Source organism: Diadema setosum, chromosome 16 (genome assembly GCF_964275005.1).
Source record: "Diadema setosum chromosome 16, eeDiaSeto1, whole genome shotgun sequence".
NCBI lineage: Eukaryota > Metazoa > Echinodermata > Echinoidea > Diadematoida > Diadematidae > Diadema > Diadema setosum.
The window spans coordinates 31,170,961-31,198,943 of record NC_092700.1 but is presented as its reverse complement, the minus strand read 5'-3'; the positions used below and the strand labels follow the sequence as shown (position 1 = coordinate 31,198,943).

At 38.2% G+C, this 27,983-nt stretch overlaps 1 protein-coding gene across 5 annotated transcripts; it reads left to right on the top strand.

Moving 5' to 3' along the window:
- On the top strand, positions 1-27,100 carry LOC140239527 (YTH domain-containing family protein 1-like). 5 transcript variants are annotated; one of them, XM_072319362.1, is made up of 5 exons: positions 1-221; positions 4,601-4,625; positions 7,802-7,887; positions 13,932-15,749; positions 21,528-27,100. In XM_072319362.1, exons 1-5 carry the CDS (start codon positions 195-197, stop codon positions 21,570-21,572), a joined length of 2,001 nt encoding a protein of 666 aa, XP_072175463.1. In that variant the 5' UTR covers positions 1-194; the 3' UTR covers positions 21,573-27,100. The 5 variants fall into 5 exon arrangements, with proteins under 5 accessions (XP_072175463.1, XP_072175462.1, XP_072175461.1 ...); XM_072319361.1 differs by having other exon boundaries at positions 13,929-15,749; XM_072319360.1 differs by having other exon boundaries at positions 7,802-7,893; positions 13,929-15,749.
- Positions 27,101-27,983: the final 883 nt, after the last annotated feature.

Sequence of the window (27,983 nt, the reverse complement as noted above, 5' to 3'; positions counted from 1 at the left end):
TGTACTTGTTGGGAAATCCTCCATTGTTATTGGGATCGGCCGATATAATTTGCCTTGTTTTTTAGGGACGATTTTGTTGCCGAAAGGAACTAAATACTGTCTTGTGACAAAAGACAATAACCAGTGAACATTTGGACTTTCATTAGAGGATATATTTTGGCAGAATCGGGAGTCAATAGTGGATTTACAAGGCAATGTCTGCAGCGGCAGGAGTTGAACAGGTTCGTTTCACCGTCTGTTTCTGTATCGCGAAATTATGCATTGATGTGTACGTTCATGACATGCACACTCGCCGGCCATGTACACCGTACCCCTATGTGCCATAGGGTTTACGTGGTGGAGCGAGCTTGTGCAGTGCTGTGTGTGTGTGTGTGTGTAGATGAATTCCCCGTAATGCAGGCTTCGTCGTGTTGACATGCCCGTATGTAACAAAATGCGTAAATGATAGCCGTGCAATGTACAATGTTCAAGAGTTATTTTAGGCTGATATGAACGTCTTGATTCCATACTTCTGGTCAGTTTCGATGCCATAAGCATATCCAACATATGCAAAGAATATTTTTGTTACATTTACCAATGTTTGTGGCACATAAGCAAGCGGATCGTGTCCATGGACCTCTCCTTGTGCATGGTTTCTCATTCACAAATGAAGTGTGTGAAGGCTTCAGTGTGTGTGGAAGGATAAAGGACGTGGCTGAACTAAATCTAGAAATCTACATGAACGGTTGGAGACTACTGTCAAATTGTCGAATATTTCCCTCCCCGTTTGTGTCTTTGGTTAATGGACTGTATAAAGGATTTATAATATATTGAAAGTATTGACAGTGTACAGTAGTTCCATTATTAGCATTGTAACAACAGTAATCACTTGATCCCAGTCTAAAAAGTACACTCTTGTAAGTTGGCTGTCACGATCACTCCATTCAATGACAGTGCCATTGCCCATGCCCCATATGTGGTTGGACCTACTACTCATCGACCGCCTAATTTTTATTTGCTTGATAAGAATATCTAACACTGAAATTCACATAAAAACTTGACCTACAAATTTGTACGTGATTGAGAAAATCCAGCAATATCAAATTATGTTGTTCCCTGTCGCCGTCGAACTTGCATGGCCTCTTTTCAGCTCCCCGCAGTGCCACTCCTTTTTTAGATCGACCGCTGTTTTTGCATTGACAATGCACACAAACCGGGTTGTATTGAACACCGTGTTGTACAAAGCTGTTTAGAAAATTATGCATTGACATTATACATTACGATTCAGTTAAAATATTCATTCGAAATTTTGTCCTTGATTAAAACCATAAATGAACAGTGAATTTTCGCACTTTCCCACACATCCCCATCAACGGTCAAAGCCAATACATTTTTATGTGCTCTGCGCGCAATGCAGTGCGTACTAAGCGTTCTGTGCGCCAAAACTATGCGGTCGGTTTCAAAAAGGGTGGTCGATGTGTACAAGTAGTAGAGCTACCATACATGTATGATGTAAGTTTTACTGTATTCTGTAATTTTTAGTGTCACTCTCTCAGACTTGCTACTGTAATAGCAAAAAAAAAAAGTCTGGCTCCACAATGGACATGGATGCACATTTTTGCGAGAATGCTACTCCAATTTTTGCCAGTAGCTTGGAAACAATACTGTCAATATTGTTACAATGCAGGCCTACTTCATAGTTCATAATCATAATATTACTTAGTTGTGATTTTGTCTAATGTAGCTCCATCATTCACAATGTCATTGATTTTGTAACAATTACAATTGTACCACATTTCAAGTGACATGTTGTACATGATGTACTGTACATGTACACAAACAAGGCACCAGACCCCGATGTTATATCATGGTAGAAACTTCTCGAAAAATCAAATGCAAGTTCCCCAAATCGCCCACAACTCTGCGTTTAATCACAAGGCGAGTTTCTAGCAACATGGCCCTGGTATAGTAGAAACTTTCTACCATTAAAGTCTCTTTTGACATACATACATACACTTGTACTAAGTTGTAGACTGTCTATCTCAAAATGTTGGGAATCAACATTTTCAATGATAGACTTTATTCCTACGGACACCAGAGGCACAAAGGCCCTACAGTGTACTACAATGTATGCCATTTAATACTACATTACTAGGATCTGATAGTAATGCATGGTATGTATCTGTCTTCCTTCATTTAAACATCAGTGGCCATATTTCTACCTAAACTAAAAAAAAAAACCAAAAAAAAAAACTACTGTATTATGCAATTAAAACATGAACAAATGAGAGAACCCCCCCCCCCCCCCAAAAAAAAAAGGAGGGGTAAAGGCAAATGAAGAAACACTACCTTACTGTATAGACTCTCTACAAGTGTGTGATGTTTATATACATGTAGGACAATGCTTAAAAACATTTGAGGCCATATTTGCAAATGTACAGTTGTAGTCTTCAAGCAAGCTATTTTTTTTTTGTTGGTTGTTGTTGGTTTTTTTTTTTTTTACATAGAGTGCAGTGTACAAACTGTATTGACTAAAATGGGCAGTTGCTGAATAGGCGTGGATTAGAAGTAGAAAATACTGTAGGCCCACCTTGCTCATTCATACGCAGTTTCCAGGTGTGTTAGTATTTGATGTCTTTTCAAACACAATGTGTGATGTGCATTTTATGTATTTATTGTGCAATCAAAATTTAGAATCCATTGATTACAATTGGAGCACTTTCTTTGCAAATCAAGGGTTGTTACTAATTGTGTTCATTTCAGATTTTTGTCTGTTCAAATGTTACATTTTCTTTATTCCACCGTAGTTTTTGTGCACATGTTATTAAAATCAAAGATTCCTTCATTCTTTTCATAGTAGGGATACTTCATTAAACTTATCCAGTTGCTGAACAGGCCTTGATGAGAAACCAACATACAAACTTTACACTGTAGAAGTACAGTAGCCATTCACCTGTACAAAGTGCATACAAACCCATGGGTGAAGGTTACAATATAGATAGTGTAATTGCCCGCCAACCCATATGAGAAGCAAAAGGGCAAAATGAGTATTCAGGACCCTCATTTTATTTTTATTTTTTAATGCTGTATACAATGTAAATGTGTCATTTTGAAATCTGTGGTCCATTACAATCCGTGCATATGAGTCCTGTCGTGAGTACTGTATTTGTATGTGTGTTTGTGTATGTGTTCATAATAAGCTACAATAAGAATATGTGACCATGTAGAGAGAGGTAAAAAACACTAATGAAGTCTTCTACATATCACAACTGTGGTGCATGGTGCACTACTTAATTCTAACTTGGTATCAGATTTCAAGCAACCAGAGAACAAAATAAATTTGTACAATGTAAGTGTAAATTGCACTAACAGTAGGCCTGTCTTCATCAGCTCAAAGTTTCAAAATAAGCTGTTGATACGATTTGCAGACAAATGTGTCAACAGAATGGTAGAAAATAGACCTGAAAGCTCATTACATGCATACACGATTGAGATCGATACAATGCACGTGAGTCGATCAAGCTCATACTTGCGATACCCACGTTACCTACACACGTACAGCTGTACGTACCGGTCTGCTGTAGTATCATACATACGGTGTCGCCTATGGGAGATTTTGTGTGGGGAAATCCACTTTCGAACCGTGCGCAAAGCAGAGTAATGATGCAGAGTATGCATGCGTCAAATTTCGTGCTTATTTCACCAAGTGGGCTATTTTGAGCTGATGAAGATGCACATTTGCAATATTGGGCTATTTTCCCAAACCGCAAAATATCCAGCTAGTTTGAACTTTGGACTGATGAATTATGCCTAATGTCCGGGTGAAATACACATACTGTAGATAGCAACATAGGAATTATAACTTTTGTGCTTTACAGCAAGAATAGCTACATGTAACTTATTGGTCACACTGGTTAAAAAAAAAACTTTGAGATCTTAAAGATAGCGATTTTAAACTTAATCTTTTGCCAGTCTGACTGCACCTATTCTCAGCATTAGGGTTTCTCTTTGGGTATTTTCCTTTTAAGTTTAGATTTTTCTCGATTGCAAATCGCTGAATCCACAAAGCTTTTATACTCATGATGAGCTCATGTTTTTGATAAGCTTGAAAAAAGTCACATGTTGCATGCTAAATGAATTTCCTTGCAAGCAGGACACACTGAATCTCATTTGTTTTCTTTCGTAAGAGTCACAGCTCTCGGTCGAAGAATCAGTGAATTTTATATGTGAACTCTGCCAGTGCACTGTTGTGTAAAACTCTATTGAGATGTTGTCTGTGAAATGATTTACAGACAGTGTGTGTGTGTATGTTTGTTTTTGTGTTTGTGTCTGTTTGTTTGTCTAGTCTTACCAGCATCCATAATTGTTTTGCCATGACAGAATACATACAGTTGTACTGTACACACTGTATGTCACATCTGTCAGAAATATAAAAATTTGCTAAAGTGGATACTTGTTGCATGCCATACATGTACAGCTTTTGTATGGAAGTTGCCTATTAGTATTATAAACAGTTCAGAAACCTGATGAAATTTGCTATTGAAAAACAACAAACTTTACAGTGAAAAATTAGACACCAGTATTAAACATTTCTTTTTGACTATTTTTATTCCTTTTACAGAAGCCACGAAGTCAGAGGAGCCAAGGTAAGCTGTTGATATTGATGATAATATGTGCTTGTGCCAGTGAGCATTTAAATGATGGCCAAAGAAATTGATTTCCAATGAGATTGTGCAGTAATACATATTTCTGTGAATTCTTCAGTCTTTAATTTTTGTGTCTGAAAGCAGACATGAATCACATCGCTCTGTTTAAAGAAAAAAAAATCACACTTCTCATTTGTATCAGCATTGGCCAATTGGGTCTTTAATAACTCAAGACATACAAGTATGATTCACTAATTTGTAAGAGAGCACTGTGTTTTATAGAATGTGGAAAGTCATGAAATTTCAGTGAAATAGGTTTCAAAAGCAATCTTACAATAAAATTTTTGGCTGTAAAAAAATAAAAAGACTGTCTTTCTGTCAGAGTCATTCTAAATCTTGTACTGTCTACAAATCTACACATGTACGTACATGTAAGGTGCACTATACATATGTTTCATTGTTTCAGCAGAACATTACCACAGTGTGAGTGTACTATTCCTTTCCCAAAATGTTTCACATTAAAGTTACTGTTGAAAAAAAATGTTAGTAAAAAATGTTAGTCATTTTTCTGTTATACGAAAAAAAGTGTTAGTCACAGGGGCTGTTCATAATGACTACATTTGTACACTTGTGTGATGGTGTAGACAAGTCACTGGATTTTCATTTTTCGGCAAAAGTTTAACAGATGGCTTGACAAATTATGTACAATTGTACGTCGAATGTATGCAGGCTAACGGTTTCATGATTTAGCGTATGATGGAGAGAAGGTATTCATAGCTGATAAGAAAAGGAGAAAAAAGGTTGTGGAGAAGTTAGTGTTACCAGTGTATGAGGTCAAGATATCTTGTTTTCGTTATCTAGACTTTCTTTGTTGCTGTTTACTCTCTGTGAATAAGATTACTGTAAATTATTTTTCATGAAATTATTATGTTTTCATTAATTTTCATGAAATGAAATTATCATGAACACCAAGTAAAGAAGAAAGAACAAGACTGGGATTTTGTTCGGTCTTTTTCACGTGGTGTGCAGATTGAGCATACAGTCTTATTCACGGAGCACAACAGCAAAAAGAGAATGTCTGTGTATTACAAATTGTAACTACATGTACAATCTCTCCAAACCACAAACCCCCTTCATCGCCTCGGCCAATGAGGTCATGTTTTGTTTGTTCGTCTTTTTCAAAATAACTAAAAAAGTTGTGAATGGATTTGGATGAAACTTACAGGAAGAATTGATATATGACACAAGGAACAAATTATTAAATTTTGGTAGTAATCCAGGAATTTTAATGAAGTTTTGAAGAATTATTTCATCTTTTGGCAAATAGGGTCAATGAACTTGGGAAGCTGCACAGTATTTGAGGTTTGCATACAAGCTGTACACATTGTGTGCGCTTTAGGAAGCGCGTGCTCTGCTCCCAGCGCTGCGCAGCATCCAGGAAGCTGATGAGGTAAACACAAGGTTTCTTTAATATCATTGGGAAATACAGTAGGGCGATTATCAGCATGCGTGTATGGGTGGAAAAGAGCTGCTTGGCGGAGGTCTGTGCTCTCCGAGTGCATTTCGATATTTACATGTACTTTCTAATAGCGTGTAAATCTTCTCTCTCAGTGAGTAGTATGTAGTGTGTTCAATACTTAAGTACCCTGTAACATAAAACATCCCTTTTATCCAATCCAGTGCAGAAACAACGTTGTATGCAGTACAGGTACTCTTCTTTTGTAATACTTCATGTTAGAATAGTATCATATGAAAGAGTTAATTTCTTTTTGTTGGCCAGTAAATTGAACAAATGGCCACTTAACCGCGTGTCCACGTGTTGATTATAGGCTTTCACGATATTGGCAAAATAATAGTTTGTGCATCAAATTGTACTTGACTGTTCAGGATAAAAAATGACAACAAAAGTAGCATATATTGTGATGTTATGGTTTGTATAATTTTATGATTCCGAGATCAGAACTATTGTACATACTGTATATACATACATATTATTCTGTCAAATTACAATATATGTCCCTGTGCTATGAAACCTGAAGAAACCAAATTACATATATGAATATTACCCAAATTAAGTATCTGCACTGAAAAGACATCACCTACATGTACAGCTGTACATGTACACTTTGTACAGTACACCACCAGAATATGCCCCATGCAGTTCTGTCTTTTTTGGCCCAAAACGTGCCTGGCCTCCGCGGCAAGTGATAGATGATGAATGATTTCCTGCAAGCGTGCAACCTCTGTCTGAATGCGTATCGTAACAAAATGTATTGTTAGTAGACTGTCTAGAGCAGTTATGAATATATTATATTGCAGTGACTCTGCCAAATAAAGATACATTCAAACCTTCAAGCAACATGCAGACACATTAATTACCATGTTTTCATATCTTCAATTCCTATCATACAATGTACAATGATATGTGATGCCAATCTGATACACAATGTACTATTTTGACAAGTAACCAGCACGCTGCACTACACATGTACATTGTATCCTGACTGCCAAATCTGTAGAGTGCAAATGATATTATCAGTCAGTCATCAACATGGAGGTACAGAAGTCACACGTTACACATGTGAATCTCCTATGGCCTCTTTGTGGAAGTACAGAGTACACCTATCTCTCTCGGTATTGCCGACCTGTTGGGATTTTTTTAGGACAGGTGAATGGACGCTTGCACATACATGGCTGTACACTACAGTGTACATGTACATGTAATACATTGTATATCATGCACACACTTTATGCATGTGTGCAATGCAAGTACTGAAGCATTGCAAACGCACACACAGACACACACACAAGTTCTGTATGTTGTTAACATGCAGTAGGTACAATGTATGTAGAGTTTGCTTGCAAAATTAAAATTTGTATTTTTTTTTTTTATTATTATTTTTTTTTTTACTTCTGAATGGACACTCTACACATATACCTGATGCACACACACACAACATACACATATAGTTAGAGATACGAAAACACCACACAGTACATTTGTACAGAATTTCTGTATGCACAGTAGTTTGTGTGCAAGAAAAGATATTGACTTTACATGTTGTTATGTGCTAATTCCAGAGTGTGAAAGAAAGTTTATGATCACTCACAACTGTCATGATGATGTTCATTTGTTAATTTTTCCTTCTCCCACACCTTCTTTGTTTTTTTCCCAGTTCAAAATGGACCCATGAACCCCAAAGAAAATGTCGGTGATGGAGACTTTGAGCGTTACATGCAATCCAGCCAGCCGGCCCACCAGGTACATGTAAGCCAAACTCCCGTAAGAACCAACTTTTCTTGTTTCTCCACAAAACCTTCATGCCATTTTGTACTACATTATGCTTGTAAACCTGCTTGCTATTATTAAAGGGATGGCATAGTTTGGGGTGAGATAGGGTTTCAGGTTTCAACTTTTTTGTGAGATAATTAGAAATCAATTATGAAATATTAAGAGAGCTTGCAATTCTATGAGGAATTGATGTTTATTTGATGAAAATCAGTTTTGAAATGCCAGAGATATAAAAAATAAAATAAAATAAAGTGGTCCTAATAAAAGGCGGGTGGGTCCCACCTTCTATTAGGACCTCTTTGTTTTTGCATTTCTCATCCATTTCAAAACCAATTTTCATCATATATTATAAACTTTCTGTTCCTCTTAGAATTGTAAGCTCTTTACTATTTTATAACAGGTTTCTCATTATCTCACAAAAAAGTGGGAAACCTGAATCCCCATCTCAACCAAAACTATACCATCCCTTTAAATACAAGGCTTCTGTTATTCATGCCTGAAAGTCGTATTTGCTGTGTGATAGAATTAATCTACACTGTAGTCAAGCATGTTAACATTTTAATTTGGTTTAGTTTCATTCATTCAGTGGTAGTTTCACATGTGTGCATGCATTTCAGCAATAGTTGATGAGCTTTATCAGTTACACTGTACTTTGTGATACTAAACCACAAAAGATTAATGAGTTTTTATTGGTTTTTACACATTTGTGCATTTTAACTGTTTTCCCCACTCAAAGTCATGCCCCCAACCTGACCAATGATATCAACTCTTATCAGTAGGGGATACACGGAACAGTTCAGTCAGTTACAGTTTTGTTTCCACTCATTTGGACAAAGTATGATTTTTTTTTTTCATAAACAGCTACGGTTGCATCGCCAAGTAATAAAAATAACTATCCTCATCACCCTCGCTTGGAGCTGTAACTATTAATTCGGCGTGGAAAAAAAAAAGTTTATTGATACTTGGCATCTACATGATCTGACATGATGATGGTTACAGAGTACGCACTTGTACATCAGGGAATAATTTTCCTGGTATCGGATAGCAATTTGCTATGCATTTTGGTATGACTGCTATACAAAATGTAATTTGCATATCAGTTTCATTACATAGACTTGTATACCATTTTGTTGAAAATGTATGTCCATCGACAAAAATTGCTATTCAATTTCGAGAAGGAAAATTATTCCCTATACATTTATAACCTACATGTACTTTGTTGATAGGTCATAAAGTATTTAACAAAAGCGGTACAAGTATACCAGGCTTCCTACATACAATTGGGGTTGCTTTGTGTCCATGTTACTGTGAATTAGGCACTCCACTTCTCATTTCTTTTGTTTGTTGTTTGTTCGTTTATTTGTTTGATAGACCCTGTCTCAAATTCTGTGCAAATGTATTAAAAACTTTTAAAAAAAAGGAAATAAAAGAATTGCATATCTACAGATGAATATAGTATGAAAACTAAGTTTGTGTGTACTTCTGCATGGGTTTCTTGGTTGTTTAACTCTTGCATTAACATTGGCAGTCCCTTTGTGTGCTGTGTCAGTGGGACTTTGAGGCAATGGAACTCAGAGTCTTAAAAACCTAACCCTCCATGTCCATGCAGAAATACAGTGCCTGCAGGTGTGACTTCGATGTTTTTGAAAGAAAACCTTTCGAATTGACCAAGGGCTTTTGCATTATGGCATGCGTCAGTCATAAACAATGGCTTTCCATGTTATACAGTTGTACAGCTAATCAGTTTTATTAATACAGTGAAGATTTCTCAGAAAAAAAAAAATCTGTAGACTCATTATTTTTAGGTCCATGAATGTATTTAAACCTATGTGTCCTGCCTGCAGCCACTGCCCCTCCCATAAAATCATTAAACCATCCAGAGCTGTGTGCCTACAGTTGTATTACCACTATGTAAAACAGTTTGATTGCTAAATGAACACTCTATTCTTGTTCATTTGAGACATTTGGGAATAAAGCTCCTAAAAACAAAGGAAATAGTATAAAATGTTTATGAGTACACCACCAGTTACAAACTACTGAGAGTGCTATACAGTGTACATTATGTATTCAAAATATATTGCTTGATCTGAAGACAACTAGAAGATACCCTTCAGCATTTGAAGTGCTAATGCTAAGTACTGTGGGGGGGGGGGGGGTGCCATACCAGAGCAGAAGATGTAGCATAATATGCTATTCCTATACCACATTTCCTCTGTGAATCAAAATTTCCCAGAAATTGCAAAACGGGACCTTCCCTTGTCTGCAACATTGAGCATTGTACACATGTATTCCTAAACAGAACACAGCCTTTGGCGATAATTTGATAATGTGAGAAAGTATCCTCTTGTATTTACCCCTCCCCCCCCCCCCCACATTGTACACTACTTCTCATCAGCAGCAGTAGCATGAATCATGTTTACGTGCCCCTGCGTTACGACGCCCACGCATATGTATGATGCTCCTGGAGCTCCTATCCCTGTGCCTTGTGTGCTACTCGTGGTGTCTTCTACACTTGTCTGTTCGCTAATTGCACAAACATCATGGGTAGGGGCCCCACTTGGCTGCACCTGTATGGCACGCTGCTATTAATATCACAATGGACTCGTTGCAACCGGTGGTGGGTGTGCGTAGGGAAGGAACGACTTCTGTGCTAATTCAGCCTAATTTTTGTCAGCCATTTTTCTTCTTTTTTTTTTCAGTGCCCCTGCAAATTCACAGGTTGTTTAAAAGCATAATCCTTCATGCATGCGTACATACATGTACTGTACTCATTATGTACAATGTGTACTCCGTGTGGTGACTTCAGTGACTTACACCTGTACACTGTACATGTACGTACAGTTGTACTACACTATTAGTGTGGTATTAATAACATGGCTTTTGAAATCAAGCATTGTTTTCTGTTGTGCTGTACCCTGCATCTCAAACAAGATGGACCTTTTACTTTGCCTTCGCAACCTCATGTGTATTTAACTATGAAGCATTTTTTTCCCATCGTTCTTGGGATTTTAACATTATTGTACTTTTGTTCAGTGAAAATTCATACGTTTTAAAAAGCAGGATGACTTTAAAAGCCAAAGGAGAAAGTGATTTTGAATGAAAGTGAGCAAGTATGTAAATAACAATAGATCTGCAACTATGAGTGCCATTAATTGATTCGACACCCTATAGAAAGTTTGAACAGTTTGCAAAGATTGATAATGTGGCTTGTGGAAGTTAATACAGGGAATGTACGGTACACTGTACATGCCCACTGTATGTGGGCATTTCCACAGTAAAGGGGTGCATTTCAAAGATGTCGGGTTATTTTTTTATTCCCAGTGTGCATATAATATCATACCCCCAATACAATATGATCTGTGAGACAACTTTGCCCCAAAATTGCTTCAAACAAGCAATCTATTAGAATTTATGCCAGAATGAAAATTGTTGGGCGAATAATGTATGTACGATGTCAGCTGGACTGACATATAGATGCTAACATGTGATGGTCAAATTATTCATTGAAAATTTGTTGTTATTGATTTTTCAATTGAATGACCTGATATTGATTACACTAACATGTGAGATTGCTTTACTTCTTCATCTGCTTGTAGTTTGCACACATTGTAGTTAAAATATCTGCCACACTATTGAAGCTGCTGGGTTTGAGCCAAATTCCTCAGTGATTTCGTAAGCGAAGTATTTCCGCCTGTCGTGATATGTTATGAAAGAAAACCAACCATAACAAATATGGTATTCAAATTGAATGTTGCATAAAAGGTAGGTTCACGATTTACGGGACCGTATAATCACTCAGTAATGCATACTGATACACATTGTCGTCCTTTCTTTCTACACACATACATACATGTACATACACAAACACACACTTACAATTACATGATATAATTTTGGTTGTTAGTTTCTTTTATAAAGACATTTTACACGGCTTCTTTGCAGGAAAAGAGCACACTGTGTTCCCGCCGATTCTCCTCTCTTCTCTCTTTCTTCACTCTGTGTGCACAGTGTGGACCTATTCGGTTTTAAAACATTTAAATACAGTGTACATGTACATGTCTGCCATTCAGAACTAAAAGTGGGAGCATCCAAAATAAAAAGAAACGATGATTCACTGAGTTGCATATATGCAGTGAGTCAGATGCATTACTTCATGCACAATGTACAGTGTACATACATGTCAATGCATTTAAATCAACTATTGGTATAATAGGCATAAATTCAGTAATGATGTCTCCCAGTTATGGCTGGAATAGACAGCACCCAAACTGAACAGGTCTATAATTTCCTGTATACAGCCTGTACCTCATTGTGCAAGATGTTGTGCATGTACAGTGTACTCAGCATGTTTGTATACACTGTACCGTGTAGGTGCTTTGCAAACCACTGTACACACTAGGCTTCATTTTCAGGGCTGCCAACACTGGAAACTAGTTGAGAGTGAGACTCCCATATCTGTAGGCCAATGCTATAATTTAGGAGTCAAAATGAGTGAGATCAATAGAAATGCATGCAAATGAAATAAAGTTTTAGAGTGAGAAAGGACCAAAATGCGTGAGTCTCACGCTCAGTGTGTGAGAGTTGGCAGCCCTGCATTTTATACATAACATACTGTGTACAGAACATTATTGTATGTGCACCATTCCCTGTGTACAAATCAATGCTGCATGTACAGTAGTACAATGTACATGTACAGTGTACCAGTAGCATTTTTTTCCCACTGAAGATGGCTGTTACAACACTTCCAGTACATTTTGCAAACATGTTTTTACTAAAAGGAGTAATGAGAACAAAGTCCACTCAGCACGTAATGTCACCCACTATATGTGGTTTATGGATTCAAGTTAACGTATTGTGTTACAAAATTTTAGTTCTTTGTAGTGTCGGCCCAAAGTATTTTTGCACAGATATTTGCCAGGATCATTTCGGAGGGAATTAATGATTTGTGAAGTGTTGCATTCATTTTTTTGTGCCTGTGCCATGAAGTGTGGGCGGTGGCATTATTTCATTTATTTATTTATTCTCTTACTTTTTAGCCATTGCTCACGTTTTAGCAACATACAACATATCCAGAGGGAGAAGAAAATGATGGAAATGAAAGAAAACAATAAGGACTACATTGTCTGTCTGTCAGATACATTGTATATTTATGTTTAAGCTCCTTACAACAAATTTTTAGAAACCTAGTTGGAAAGCCACCTTGCAGCTAGGGAAACTAAACAAACAAACAAAAAACAAATGGTATTGTTTCACAATTTTCTTCCATAGATATGTGTAACGCAAGATTGTGCAGAGATTTCTATACTAGACATTGCGTAAAGACTAATTATGATTATCGTCAAACGGTGAAAAATGTGTTTCAGATGGTCAGATTTTTACTCTATGATGCAATGTTTGACTTACCATATTTGCTTACAAGTAGCTTTCAGAATTTTCTCTTATCATATCATTTTAGAACAATCACACATAGTTATTCTACATGCCTCTACCTTTTTCTTTTCCTCTGTTTTTGTTTTTTTCTGCCACTGTACCAGAATGGTGGTACTGTATGTAGAAAAGAAAGGATTCTGCATCCTTTTGGGGTAGTCACATGTTGTACAGTACTATTGTTGTAATATTCAATGTAGGAGGAGTCTGAGTAAATGAATAACTAAAAGGTTATCACTGAAGTTCTGAAAAGGCTTAATTGTTGCATGTAAATCACTAACGTTCTCAGGGTGAAAACCCCCAAATTAAGGTTTGACCTAGAGCAGCAATTCAGTTGTGTGTCAGGAACTTATTTCCCAGACTCGAGTCCCAAGCAGCGTTTCCTTTCTCAGATATATTGTCCATTCCTGCCCCCCCCCCTCAACTGATGTGTCCAGAGGAAGTAATTGTACAGAGGGTATCATGAATAAGACTGCTTTATGTCCAGTGTAGCAGAAAATCAATGTGAACTCATGTTAATGTATAATGTTTCATCTTAACAGTGTAACCTCAAGTGTGTATGTTGTTCTTCTTTTTTTTTCCAGCAGGGATATTCATCGGCGCCCAGTATGGGAGCACCAGATTCCTACATGCCAACACCGTACTACCAGTCACCTTACTCCTTCGCCTCTTACTCTATTCCTGGAACCGAGACTACATGGTCAACAGGGGGCGACACCTTCAACGGATTCAACTACAACAGCTACGAATCTAGCTATGCACCCGACTACTACAACCAGCCTGGGACCACCCCTCCCTACCTTAATCAGTCCTTCAACTTTTTCCCCGCCAATGCAGACTTTATGCCGGGGACCTGGGCACCTAACTCTGCCCCAGCCCAACCACAGGGGACTGCACGCACCCAGCCCCAAGCCCAGGCCCAGCAGGCATCTTACTACGACTACCAGCGATACCCGCCCGGGCCCAACTCTGTAGCGGGGCAGCGGAGTTACGGCCAGGGCTTGAACGGACTCGATGGACAGGATGGGAAGGCCCATGGCATGAAGGCCATGGAGCTGGGAATGTCGGGCCTGAACATCGGTGCACCCATGGACAAGACTGCCATGAATGTTGCCGGACGAGAGATGATCAAGCAGGATGTGATGCCTCCAAAACCACAGGGGCCTAGCTTCTCTCAGGCTGTGGCAGGAGCAGGCGGAGCTCCGCAGCCGCCTCCGCAGAATGCAGCAGTGCCAAAGCAAACATCCTGGGCGGCCATTGTGAGTAAGCCGGCGAAACCGCAGCCGAAGAAAACGCCTAAGACTGGATCCCATGCCCCAGTACCCACTCAGCTTCCATCAATGAAGCCAACCATGACTATTGGAACTTGGAACAATGGCGACAAGGCCAGCACGCCTCCCAAACCAGCTGGTACTGCCACCACCATGCCCTCGCCCCCTCACACTCAGACCCCACCCACCCAGCCCGCTGCCATTCCTCCTCAGCAGCATGCCCAGCTGCCGCCCCAGCAGCCCCCCATGCACCCTCCACAGCAACAGCAGGTCCCTGTCCACCCCCAACCGCAAGTGCAACATGTCCAGCCGCAGCCAGTTGCCAAGATCGAGACCACTGTCTCGCAGCCCCCTCCCTCCACGGCGCAGGCAGTGACCCAGCAGAAGCCAGTGCTGCCCACGAATGACGTACCGCGGAGGGGCCCTCAGGCTGTTGTGCAACCGCAACCCCAGCAGCCGAGGGCCTGGGACTCGAACGGGCAGAACCGCGGGTACGCGCAGCGATCAAGTAACCAAAGCAGTACGGCTAGTTTGGCGCCAATCAGCTCTGTGTCGAGCCAGAAGGGTGATGTGGATCATCCAGTTCTTGAGAAGCTGCGCTCAATCAATGACTATAACCCCACTGACTTTACCCTAGACATCAAGAACTCGCGCATCTTCATCATCAAGAGCTACTCGGAGGACGACATCCATCGTTCCATAAAGTATGGCATCTGGTGCAGCACCGAACATGGCAACAAGCGTTTGGACTCTGCTTTCCGAGAGCGCCAAAATAAGGGCCCCGTGTACCTAATCTACAGCGTGAACGGTAGCGGACACTTCTGCGGCGTCGCAGAGATGCTGTCCGAAGTGGACTATGCCACCAACACTGGTGTGTGGGCCCAGGACAAGTGGAAAGGCCGCTTTGATGTGCGGTGGGTGTATGTGAAGGACGTGCCGAACAACCAGCTGCGGCACATAAGGCTGGAGAACAATGATAACAAGCCAGTGACCAACTCTCGCGACACGCAAGAAGTGTTATTGGACAAAGCCAAGCTGGTGATGAAGATAATACACGGCTATAAGCACACCACCTCCATCTTCGACGACTTCAGCCACTACGAAAAGCGTCAGGAGGAGGACTCTCACCGCAGGGTAGGTCTTTGCATGCAACTTTCTCAGAATATTGACACAAATTCTGATTATTGGGGAGAGAATTGCTATGCTTTTGAGGGATTCAGTTTTTGTTTTGTTTTCCCTTTGTTTGTTTGTTGCATTACGTGGTTTCTCTTTGAAAAGTGAATGCAGAGTTTCATTGATAACATTTAACATTTTGGAGGGAATTTATTTTGATTTATGTCAACACCTATCAATCAAAAATGTCACCATTTTAGTTTTATATGTATATCTGTAGCTTTCACACCACAGATTCAAACTCTGATAAATGCAAATTGAAATTCATTGATTTGCTGATAGGCTCACAAATTATAAAAGCGTGCCTTGAAATTTTTCTAATAACAGAAGCTTCAGATCAACTACTGTAAAAGTGGAAATTTTCGCGCATTTTGCGCAACCAGAAGCTAGCGCAAAAATAAAAGCATGCAAATATTTTTGTGTGCCATTTGTTTCAGTAGCTGATGTCTTGATTCTGCGGAATTAAGAACACGCAAAATTCCTCTTACCTGGCCAAGCGCGAAAAAATTAGTCGCGCGAAAATATCCACTTTTACGGTATATCATTCGTGACTTCCTAGAGTGTATAGTTATGCTGCAATTATTTTTCCTCCCAAATGTACAAAATGGTTATGTTTTTTGTGGTGATGAAACTAGAAGTCTTTTTACTTTGTTCTGAAATCTCTACATATCAAAGAGAAATATTCACCATGGCGGTCCTGTGGTCCTGTGCATGAGACTGTCGGACACTTAATCATTGAGACAATATAAAAATGCCTGAAGGCACTTCAATGTCCACTCCTTCAGGAAGGACTTAAATGACAAGTTCACCGTGATATACATGTGGATTGAGTGAATGCAGCAATATCAGTAGAACACATCAGGGAAGGTTTGAGAAAAATTGGACAATCGGGCAAAAGTTATGAATTTTTAAAGTTTCTGTCCAGTCATTGCTGGATGAGAAACTACAAGAGCTTGTGGTGTCGCGTGGGCTGAACAGTAAAAGAAAAATGTGTTGAAATTCCACAAAATTTCCTTTTTTCTTTTAAAAGTAAATATCCCTTCACTTGTTACTGACGTATGTTTAAAGGGAATTTTGTTTCCAAAGTTTCCAAAGTCCAATGCTCTTTTATCATGCGAAGAAATATGGAAATATGTTGAATTTTCTTTATATTTTCTTTATATCATTCTACGCATGTGACATCACAAACTGCAGGAGTCTTCTCATCCAGCACTGGTGACGCTGAAACTTTCAAAATTCATAACATTTGAACAGATTGCCAGATTTACCTCAAACTTCCATTGATGTGTAATAACTGTTCATATTACTGCATTCACTCAGTCCACATGTATATGGAGGTGAACCTACATTTTAAGCTTTCAGTCTTTTAGTTTGCTTTCTGTAGATCTGACCAGCTTGGATGGTGTTTTTTTATGGTAATGTCTATTTTAGCCATAGCGGGGGGGGGGGGGGGGGGGGGTGCTCAATATATCTAAAAATTGTCAATTTATTCACTGATGTACGTGTAGCAATGCACCTCACTCATTGCATAACCCATTTAATCTCTTAGAGATTAAATGTAGTGTATGATGTCACATGCGTACAACAATATAAGGAAAGTATACAGAGAATTTCACAAAATTTCATCTTTTGACAAAAGTACACATTCCCTTGACTCGTTACTGACATATGTTATGGGTAATATTATTCCCATTGCCTTTAGAAAGAGGCAAGTCAAGTGCTCTTTTATAATGCAAAAGAAGTGAAAATATGTTGAATTTTCTTTACATTTTCTTTATGCTGTTGTACTCATATGACATCATGAGCCTTAGTAGTCTCCTCATCCAGCGGTTCCAACACAAAAATGTTAAAAATTCATAACTTTTGCATCGATTGTCCAATTTTCCTCAAACTTTCACTGATGTGTTCTAGCACTAATATTGCTGCATTCTCTCAATCCTTATGTTTATGAAGGTGAACTTGTCCTTTAAAGTGATAAGGCAAGCATACAAATGTATGGTCCCTATCAGTGTACATACAGTGTATTGAGTGTATAAGAATACATTTAGTCTTTAAGAAAAAAAAAAGCTCTATTTGTGCACAGTCTCCCCCTCCCCCTCCCTTCTTTGCCCCCCCCCCCCCCTTTCCACCACAAGGTGAGGGAAAATGGCTTCAGAATTCACACCAAACAAAAGCAAAAGTGAAACAAAGTCTCCTTTGTCTCACTGCCATTACAAAAGGTTGTAGGCTAATTTGGTCTGTAAACCCAAGATGACTTTTCTAAAATATCAACTGCCGCCTGAAAGTAACAGTGTTACTTTGTGAAAAATTGGCATGTATGCCTTGCAGTATAGTACCATGTGACACATACAATGTGATAATTTGTCAATCATAGGATTGCTCCCTTATGATAAGGGAAATCCCCATGTAATAGTTGACACAGATTCTGTGGACATCCTCTGCCCCCAAACTTGTGTTTTAAATCTCAGAGACACTGTTAGCAATGTCCCTATAAAAATCATGATGCTGTCCCTCAGACCCTCTCTCCCTCCCATTATATATACATATATATCATTATATAAAGAATGTAAAATATAAAAGGGGTGGTTTGCCTTAAACCTACAGTAAATGAGTGACTCTGTTAAACTATCGATAGTGTCAAACAGTAATTTGTAGCTCTGACTTCTGATCGGACAGCATTCGATACCTTTTGAAGACCCGTTACTTGGGGATTCATGGGTAGCCCGATTTATTCGCTGGGTACTTTCGAAAAAACCATGAATAGCACCCGTCAGTGAATATGTGCAGGAAAGGATATCCCCGTCAGTATCAGTCGACTCCAGTCAGTCTTCTTTGGCTGTGTGTGTACTTGATACATGGGGGTCAGTGGTAAAGCTGTACACAATTCGTTATGGGGATTCTTGAATATATGTGACCTGCTACAACAGAAGGATCCAAAAGTCAAAGGAGGTTGTTTTTATAAAAATGGCATTACAATATTCCCCTGCTCTTCTGCTTTAATTTTGTATATAACGTGCCTCATAAAAGTATGTTACGGAGGTATTGATGATTTTATGAGACCATGTCGAGTGGTCTAGGAAAGCACCCTCGGCGATGTGCATTCAAGCTTCACGCCAGCGGTCTATGCACATCCAATTGGTAGCCAGAATGCCACGCACTGAACAGCAAGATCACTCCCTCGTTGCTAGGGGCGGAATCTATCTGCAGCGCTAAATCCAAATCTTCGCACACGTTTCTGTTCCGTTGAAAGTCGGAAAATCATGGCCCAGAAAAACACTAATTTCTTGCTTTTCCTTTGATCATTTAGCTTTGAAATTTTGGCAGATGATAGACAAAATATTAGACTACAAAATTACGCCATAAAGAGAAATTCACTGGTTTGACAGATTTTGATGATTTGACTTCAAACTCTGTTTTCTCGGCTCAGCCGTCATTGACTTTTGGATCCTTTTCTTGTGGCGGGTCACATATATCCTTGCTGGGCCAGCCTTCCCACTCCGTGGTATCCCCACCCTTTACCAGGTCTTTAATACGACAGCGAGTTCCAAAAGAGATGCAATTGTATGCCACTGTTTTTGCCACACCGATGTGATAGTGATATTTCTCTGTGGTTCAGCATTATTGGCAGCCAAGTGGCAAGTAGATATTGGAAGTTGTGGGGGTGGGTGTTTAATAGCTAAGGATCCTAGATCAATCAGTTATTTCCTCTTCATGTAGAAGGAAACTCAGAACTTGGCATGGCTGGCATAAACAGGAAAGGTTAAATATGATCGCCAAAGTTTTGACGCAGCTCTACATCAATGGAACTGTTCAAACAGCCATGTCCTATCTGGCTCGATATCATGGAAAAGTGAAATCAAGAAAAACCAAAAACAAATTAGACAAAAACAAAACAAACAAATGAATCAGAAAATAAAACAAAACCATCAAGAAAGTATTGAAAAAAAAAAGCTATCTGACAGAATGATTATCATGTACTGTAAAAGTGGAAATTTCCGTGTGACTATTTTTTCCACGCTTAGCCAGGTAAGATGAGTTTTGTGTGTTTTATTTCTGTGGAATCAAGTCATTAACTACTGGGGCATACAGCATGCAAAAACATTTGTGCCTTTATTTACGAGCTAGTTTTTGGTTGTGCGAAGTATGGAAAATTTTAACACCATGAAAATTTCCACTTTTACAGTGTATGATATACATCTGTGCAACAGTATGTACTACTTTTCAGTGTACATATAGGAACAAAAGACTTAATGCATGACAGTATTTAGCATAAATAATTAAAAAGTCATCAATTTTTTTGTTTCCCCCTACCCCTTGGGGTATTTGAAAGTGTGCATTAAGAACCAAAAGAAAAGTTGGAAACATACTCGAGTCTAGTTTTATCAAGGATTCCAGAGGAATTTTGAATTGACGATTATGCGTGGTCGAACGGTTGATCAACATGAATGCAAATCATGAATCAAAATTAAAAAAGAAAATGTGCACCCCAAGTGAGAAAGGGGTGCATTTTATTATATTTCACAGCCTTGGCACTGATATGTAGTGCCTCGGCTTTTGAGTTGTGGAAATAGGCCGCACTCCTTGTAGTAACACATGTCAGGTGCTTCAAACAGCATCAGCAAATTGGCTGTGCCAGTAAAACTGGCAACGGTTGCTGATCATAGCTGATCATACAATGCACTTCCATTATAACGGATCACGGTTATGAAATAATTCCGGTTAAAACAAAGTAAAAATTCAAGCCACAACATTATTTGTTCAAAATTTGTTATTGTTTATTTATTCGGTTAATACTAAATTTTGATATAACGAAGGAAAACTGCTGGTTCGCAGGATTTTGTTGTAATGGGAGTCGACTGTATATGACATTGCAATTTGCTGAAAGTTTCCTGGCAATAGAGAGGATTTTATATGCTAAGATGATGCTTGCGCTAAAAAGGTGTATTTGTAATACTGGCATAATTATGCTCTAAGTGATACCCATTGAATTCAAGACAAACTGTATGGGAATGTTCTGTGGCCATTTTGTTTACATGCACAGATGGTGTGTTTCTGTAACATGTACATGTAGATGAAAACTCCCTCTGCAATGTACAACACGATGCCCAAGATACTTTCATAGAGCATCTTCATGTAGATCTGTGAAATGAGTAACAAGAGAAAGGGACAACTATTGTAAGAGTGGATTTTTTTTTTATTTTTATGTGCAAGTAATTTTTTTGTGCTGGGCCAGGTATAAATTTTGCATTTTCTTTTTCTTTATTCTGTGGAGTCTATACATTCTATTGTGGTACATATAGCCAGAAAAAAATATTTGTGTGCTTTAATTTTTGCGCTAGTTCTGGTCACACAAAATGCACGAAAATTTCCACTTTCACAGTATTTTAATCAGTATCTATTCTAATACCCGTAATCGTGAAGATTTGTTACTAAGACAGCTTGTAAAAAGTGCATGATATGGCTACACTAAAACAGTATGGTTTTACTGGAATGTAATAGCCATTACCACACCTTGGTCAGCGGACAATTTCTACGTGAGTGCTAACTACACGTATGAATTTATGTGTTTTGAAGTCTGCTTTAAACTAAGTGGAATGGGGATGGGAAAAGACATTTTTGCTGCACAGAGGGACTGTATAGTGCACAGTTTTTTTTGTTTGTTTTTTTTTTTAATTTATATGGAGTTTCTTTTGTTACATCGTTTGTTACATTCTCCTCTTCTTTTGTCTTGTCTTCCAGGGTGGCAGTGGAGGAGGGGGTCGCCGCGGGGGTCACCGAAACTAGGCCATGTGCACCGAGGAGTCCTTGCGATGACTGCGGATAGTTTCATGCAAGAGATTTTGCCATGGAACACTTCAAGCATTTAATAAAAACCAACCGTTCATCTAGAGATTTAGACATCTACTTCTGTTACGGCTTCAAAGGAAAAAAAAAAGAAGAAATTAAGAAGAAAAAAATGTGCATCGGAGGCATGACAAAAGGATACGTGGAATGTTGTGTCAAATGGCCTAAATATTAAAGAAAAAAGTAATGAAAAAATTTAAAGAAGATGTATATTTGCTGTGGGGTAGACAGTTAGCTCATTTAGCTGCATTGATCGTGGAAGTAAAAACCGACAAAGCCTTCTGTTTCAAGGAGCGGTCCGGGATTCGTCAGCCATGTTTCCAGCTCGGTCGTGGATTCGTAAAGCAGCATTAAGTGTTTAAATGGGACCAGGAGAGAGGTATTGTGAGAAATTTGATGGAAATTCCACCCCCAGAGACTTAAATAACAAAGGATACGATGAGCGGGAGAGGAGATTTGTGACTGGAGTAGGGAGCTCAAAAAGCAGGAGATAGTGATGGAAAGATGAAGAAGGAGAAGAAGAAGAAAAAAAGAAGAACTGTCAGAGACAGCTTTTTCCAATTTTAACAAGTCTTGAGAAATCCAGCGTTGCAAAAAAAAAAAACTTAGTTAACTCTGTGCAGTGGCGCTCCGAATGCCCCTTCGGATATCCAGGCATTTGCTAGAAATGTGTATTATTGTAATGGTCATCATGGCTGCTTCACTACGAAAGACACTAATTATTACTTTTTTTCCTGCTCTTTTTTTTTTTCATATTTTTCTTCATGTGAAAGTCGTCCCCAAATCGTGGTTAGTCAGCGTCGCTGTTTGTGATGTCGGCTCCTATATTCCACCTGAAAAAAAGAAAATGAAAAAAAAAAATACTGTGGTGTCACTTGTGCCGTACTGAGGACGAGTACAAAACACAACGACAATTCATGATGGACCATTTGTACGTGAATGGGAGACTCGCAACGACAAAGACCAACCGTACTTGGATTTTTGAACTTCTACGAATTCCAGCGAATACTTTTTTTTTCCTCCTATTCCTGCGAGGTGTCGCCAAGTGGTTGTGTGCAAGATTTAGATGACAGACTGCATATGTGACAGCAAAAAAACTAACTAATAGAGAGAAAAAAAAATATGCCCACAGCAGAAACATACCTCATTCTGACATGAAGAACCCGCAAGTTTTTGTTGTATACGTTTTGTGTTCACAAACTGTGCATCTTGGTTGTCGCCATATCTTCCTATTTGTTTTCCATGTCGTCCAGGTCATTTTTTTTTTCTTTTTCCATCTGCGTCCTGTCATTTTCTGATGGATCGTAGCGGCCAGATGTCCGGGGAGAATCAGAGCTTGTCACGATTTTTGTATTAATATTCAAATTTACTTGATGATCACCAGACACTCTCACATTCTTGCGAGGGTTGAGTTCGGAGAAAGGCGTTGAGCCATTACTATCAAACGACTTTTGGCCTTATAGGTCTACTTTTGACACCGGTCAGTGGTTTCGTTTTCATTGTAGAGCTGCAGCTTTACAAGTAAAGATTATTTTTAAAGTCTTCTGAGAAGTGGGGGCCCTGAAACTAATTTAATGGAGATCCTCAAATGTTCCGTACACCCATTAAATGTTTGTTTGTCTATGTAATTTCTGAAGAGGCAAGAGCACAAGCCAAATTTCATGGGTTCTGCAGAAACCAAAAACATCAACTCTCCAGTGTTGTACTTGTTGACAGTTTCACATTTAGGCTTCAAGTTGCAGGTATCACTTTAAGATATCTCAGATTTCAGAAGATCCTTTATTTCTAATCATGTCATTTTTTCCATTGCATGTTGGGAGTTAAATAGCAAATGTACTACAGCACCTTGACAGACTCTGACACATGTTGTTATTGAGTGCTACATAAAAAAACAAAAACACACAATTATTAAATGAGAAAGCAAACAAGAATATGCATGCCATTGCCTTTTTAGTCTAGTCTCAGCACTGATGATATAGCTACCACTTTTCCCCAATTGTAAATGCATCTTTTTTTTTAATTGTTATTATTTCCATTTTCAAAAATTTTTCATTGGCCTATTAAAATGGGTTGTTGAATCAGCCTTGTGGGTTGCTACTTCATAGAGAGAGTTTTCTTCCCTGCTTTGCAGGGGAAGTACCTCTGTGAAGTGACATCGCCACATCACCCCAAAACTTCCTTCCACAACAGCCTGCTTTGGGGTTTTGTTTTGTTTTGTATTGTTTTGTTTTGCTCTATTTTGTTTTTGTTTTTTTGAGGGGGGGGGTGTCTTTTTTTTTTCTTTGCACAGAAGTTGTCAAATTACTCAATAGTGTAATGTACATCTGGGTGCTGCACATGAAGTTATGTTCCATGGGTTTGTGGTCACTAGACTAGCAGCTGAAAACATCCTGTCTTGTACCTTTAAAAAAAAGAAAAAAGCATGTGCTTAGTCTCAATAACCAGTCTGCAGTTTATTTTTCCCCTTTTATTCTCCCTGATATTTGCACTTGCTTTGGTGTCATTCTAATGAAGAGGCTATGTGAAAACTAGAGACAGGTCAGGCTATGTCAAGTTGTGTTCCTTATTTGTTTCTTGTAATGTGATAATGTTCATTTTGATTAACACAAGATTTTCTCTACATCATGTTTCCTATGGAATTATGTGATCAGAGCTAGGTTTTATTTTGTTTTGTTTTTCCCCTTTTTAAGTCTTTTTTTTTCAGACTTCAAGAGATTCAGTAAAATAACACTGGAAGGGCAGTGTAAATCATGATCTAGCAACTTCAAAGATTTCTCTTGCTTGTCCCTCCATGGTGTGTCTCAATCTACACCAGAATGTTGCCTCAGCAAGATAAAATCTCAGCCCTGTTTTATGAAGAGTTATGATTGATTATACGGTTGATTTCAATCACAAGTCTATAAGCCTGTGTGTTAAGGAAATATAAAATCGATTTTATCTTTTGATAAAATGGTACCTCATATCCCAGATGTTGGCAAAAGTTTATATCAAGCATTTGTCATATCTTGTACTTACGTCCATTACATAGGGGAACTGGGTGACTGTGTGTCACATAATTTTTGCAGAATCTGGTTGAGAACTTACGTGACAACTGCAGACGTAAGATGCAGATGTAAGGTACACACTGTATTTGTGGCCAGCCGTTGTTACTCTATGATGAATTGCAATTTACAATTTTTATTGTGTAATTGAGGATGTCATGCTACAGATGATGATAGTTATGAGCAAGATGACAGGCACTTCAATAAAGATGCGTGTGTGTTGTGTATATGTGTTCTTTCTCTTCGTCGATGAAATTGGATTTCACTTAATGTTAATACTTTGTTACAGTTTCGTGTGAAGGAAATTGGCTGGACTGGTATCTACTAAAAAAGAAAATTTATGAATTACACACACAGGACCTTGATTGCTCAGAGGTGTTAAAAAAAAAAACAACAACTGGAGATATCTTTGAATTTGTAGCCAGTTGTGCATGAAAATTATTTGCAAGGCAACAATTAGTTTTCCATTCCTTCTGCATGATAATAACTTTTTGGGGGTAGGGGTGCTATTATCTGTTTTGGGTTCCCCTCCTGTAAGTTTGAAATGTGGATGTAATCACAGATGATTTCTAATCTAAGCAACAAATTGGCATCTGAGACATTTAAATGCAGAGAAACTTCTCGATTTTGAAGCCATCAATTGAGATTGGCAGCCACTTTTTGCCAAGCATTCAGAGTACCACTAAATTCAAACTTGAGATGGTGCTTGGTGTCCGGATTAGAATCATGAAATGATATTACCATTTGAACAGTAGAAAATTGAACACATCCATGGAAGTTTCCCCACAATGTCCCATGATCTATATAAGTTCATGATTTTTGTTTTGTTAACCCGTACACTACTTAGCACCACACCACTACCATCTCAAGAGTTCCGTAGTGCATGTTACGCACAAATTGTCAATGGGAATCACAAGAGTTAATGTTTTGAGTCAAAACTTGTGCAACCAACACTTGTTATAAATCTCTTATCATCAGATGTCTGTGCTGATGAGGGTTGGGTTCTTCTGATTTTGTTTGTTTTAGTCAGTAAGTCTTGTGTCAGTGGCTGGCTGCCTTGTCATAAGAGCACCATCCAAAGCCTTGCAAACATTTTTTTTCCGCTCCTGGGATCCATTTTGAAAACGAGCATTATATTATTGTTATGATTATTTTTTTTTGGGGGGGGGGATTTTTTTTTTTCAGGAAAGGGGCAAAATAATCCCAGAATACTTAACATGAAGGAATGGAATACTTGTCATGTTGTAGTTTGATCAAATGATCATACGTTGATGTACCTACAATGATACTGGACATGATCCTCAACTATTTTTTTCCCCCGAGTAATTTTGCAGAAAAGCTTTGGAAGGATTATCATGTCTCCCAAAACTGCAGTTAATCTGACAATGGCTTTTCTCGGAAACATACATTAATTTAAGAAAAAAAAAATGATAAATATATCTCTGAGTTGTTTGTGAAATTTCTGTTCATGTGTGTTCTCTTTTTTTTTTAATCTCAGATTCCAGGAAATTGTGGGATTAAGATTGATGATTGTCCCTGACCATATCAAAACTGTACTGGCACCCTCAACAACTGACTTTAAACTATACTGATTAACAGCAACTACAATACATTGGACTGACTCACTTCGTTCAATCTGTGGCCATGATAAATTAAAAAAAAAATGAAAGTGTGATGGTGTTTTTAAATTTGATCTTGGTACTTTTATTTATATCTCTGTCTGATCAATTATGAGTGATTAAATGTATTTCATAACAAAAAAAAAAGTAAGTGGTCGTAGTTTCACTATAATTATTATGTTAACTGTTTTAGAGGAAAAGCGAAATTTCAAAGTTGCAAAGAGAAAAAAATTGTCTTTTACTGTTTCTGCGATTTTCTTATTCATGTACTCTCCATTCTTAGGGCGTCTTTGCACTGAAGGGTCTATGAAACCACACATAGTAGCATTTTAGTATTTTCATTATGTGTAACGGCATTGCTCGATAGATTTATTATATTCACACTGCATGTCTGTCACTCTTGTCGGCCCATTGTTTTTATAATTTGTCACAAGTTAATAATGAGAAGAAGAAAAAAAAATCTGGCCATTTTAACTATAGAACTTGATATTTGTGATATTGACTAAAGTCTTTGTGTTTTACATTGTTGTAGTCTTGTTTCAGACTGTAACCTGTATAAACCATAATTGTGAATCCGATTCTCGAAAGAGGAAGACTTACTTTACGTGAGAAGAGATACAGTCACGTGTACTGTACTAAATCTAGCTTTTAATCTCGAAGTTGGCAACCATTTTGTGATTTTGTATCCAGTGTTGCATAGGCTCTGAAGGTTGGGACAATTAAACTACAAAAAAAAAAAAGAAACTACACTAAATGTGATAAACAGATTGATTAGAAATGAATAAACCACATTGAAATCAGAATGTAATTGTGGAAGTGTGCATGGTTGTCTTTTTGTATGTGATTGTGGTGCCACACTGATTGTGAGAATGGAAGGTGTCATTCAAATCGCATAATGTATGCTGTGTCTGGATCTAGAAACATCTTCAAAGGACAAGTACACCTTGATATACAAATGTATGTGCGGATTGAGTGAATGCGGCAATATCAGTGGAACACATCAGTGAAAGTTTGAGGAATATTGGAGAATTTTGTCAAAAGTATTGAAATTTTTATTCTTGTAGTCACTGCTATATGAGAAGATGACTGCGATTTATGATGTCACATGCCTAGAACAATCATAAAGGAAATATAAAGAGAATTCCACAAATTTCATTTTTTGACAAATTTGCTTTCCCTCAACTTGTTACTGATGTACATTTTAGAACTGATACATACATTCTAATGATATTGCTTCATTCTCTCAACCCACACGTATATAAACATGAACTCAGTCACAGTGTCTTTTCTTTGTTTCAGTGCCCTCTGCCTCAAGGTTGGTAAAGGCAGAGGGATTTTACTTTAATACATCTGTCTATCCCAGATCTTTTCAAGATTATTTTTTAGCAAAAAAAAAAAAAAAAAAAAAAAACAACAACAACAGAAGAAAAACACTTCAGTGGATTTTGTTTGTATACCTGGCCCAGATACAGGGTACTGTAAAACCAGAAATGTTTGCATGCATTTTGATTTCATGAATTTTGAGAGAGCCAAGATTTATGAAATAAAAATGATTGCGGAAGTTCATGTCTACATTAAATGCATTCTTTGAATACCAGTGGCAATTCATGAAAGTGTTATGCTGCACAAAAAAAAAAAAAAAAAAAAAGGCCGTCAGCTCCAATGTGCAAAAATTTAATGCATTGAAAATG

What these genes read in the sequence shown, in the direction of transcription:
- LOC140239527 (XM_072319358.1), top strand. Translation starts at nt 195, where the DNA reads ATGTCTGCAGCGGCAGGAGTTGAACAG. An exon ending in CAGCGGCAGGAGTTGAACAG is followed by an intron (nt 222 to 4,600) that starts GTTCGTTTCACC and finishes TTCCTTTTACAG; the next exon opens with AAGCCACGAAGTCAGAGGAG. An exon ending in AGGAGGACTCTCACCGCAGG is followed by an intron (nt 15,750 to 21,527) that starts GTAGGTCTTTGC and finishes CTTGTCTTCCAG; the next exon opens with GGTGGCAGTGGAGGAGGGGG.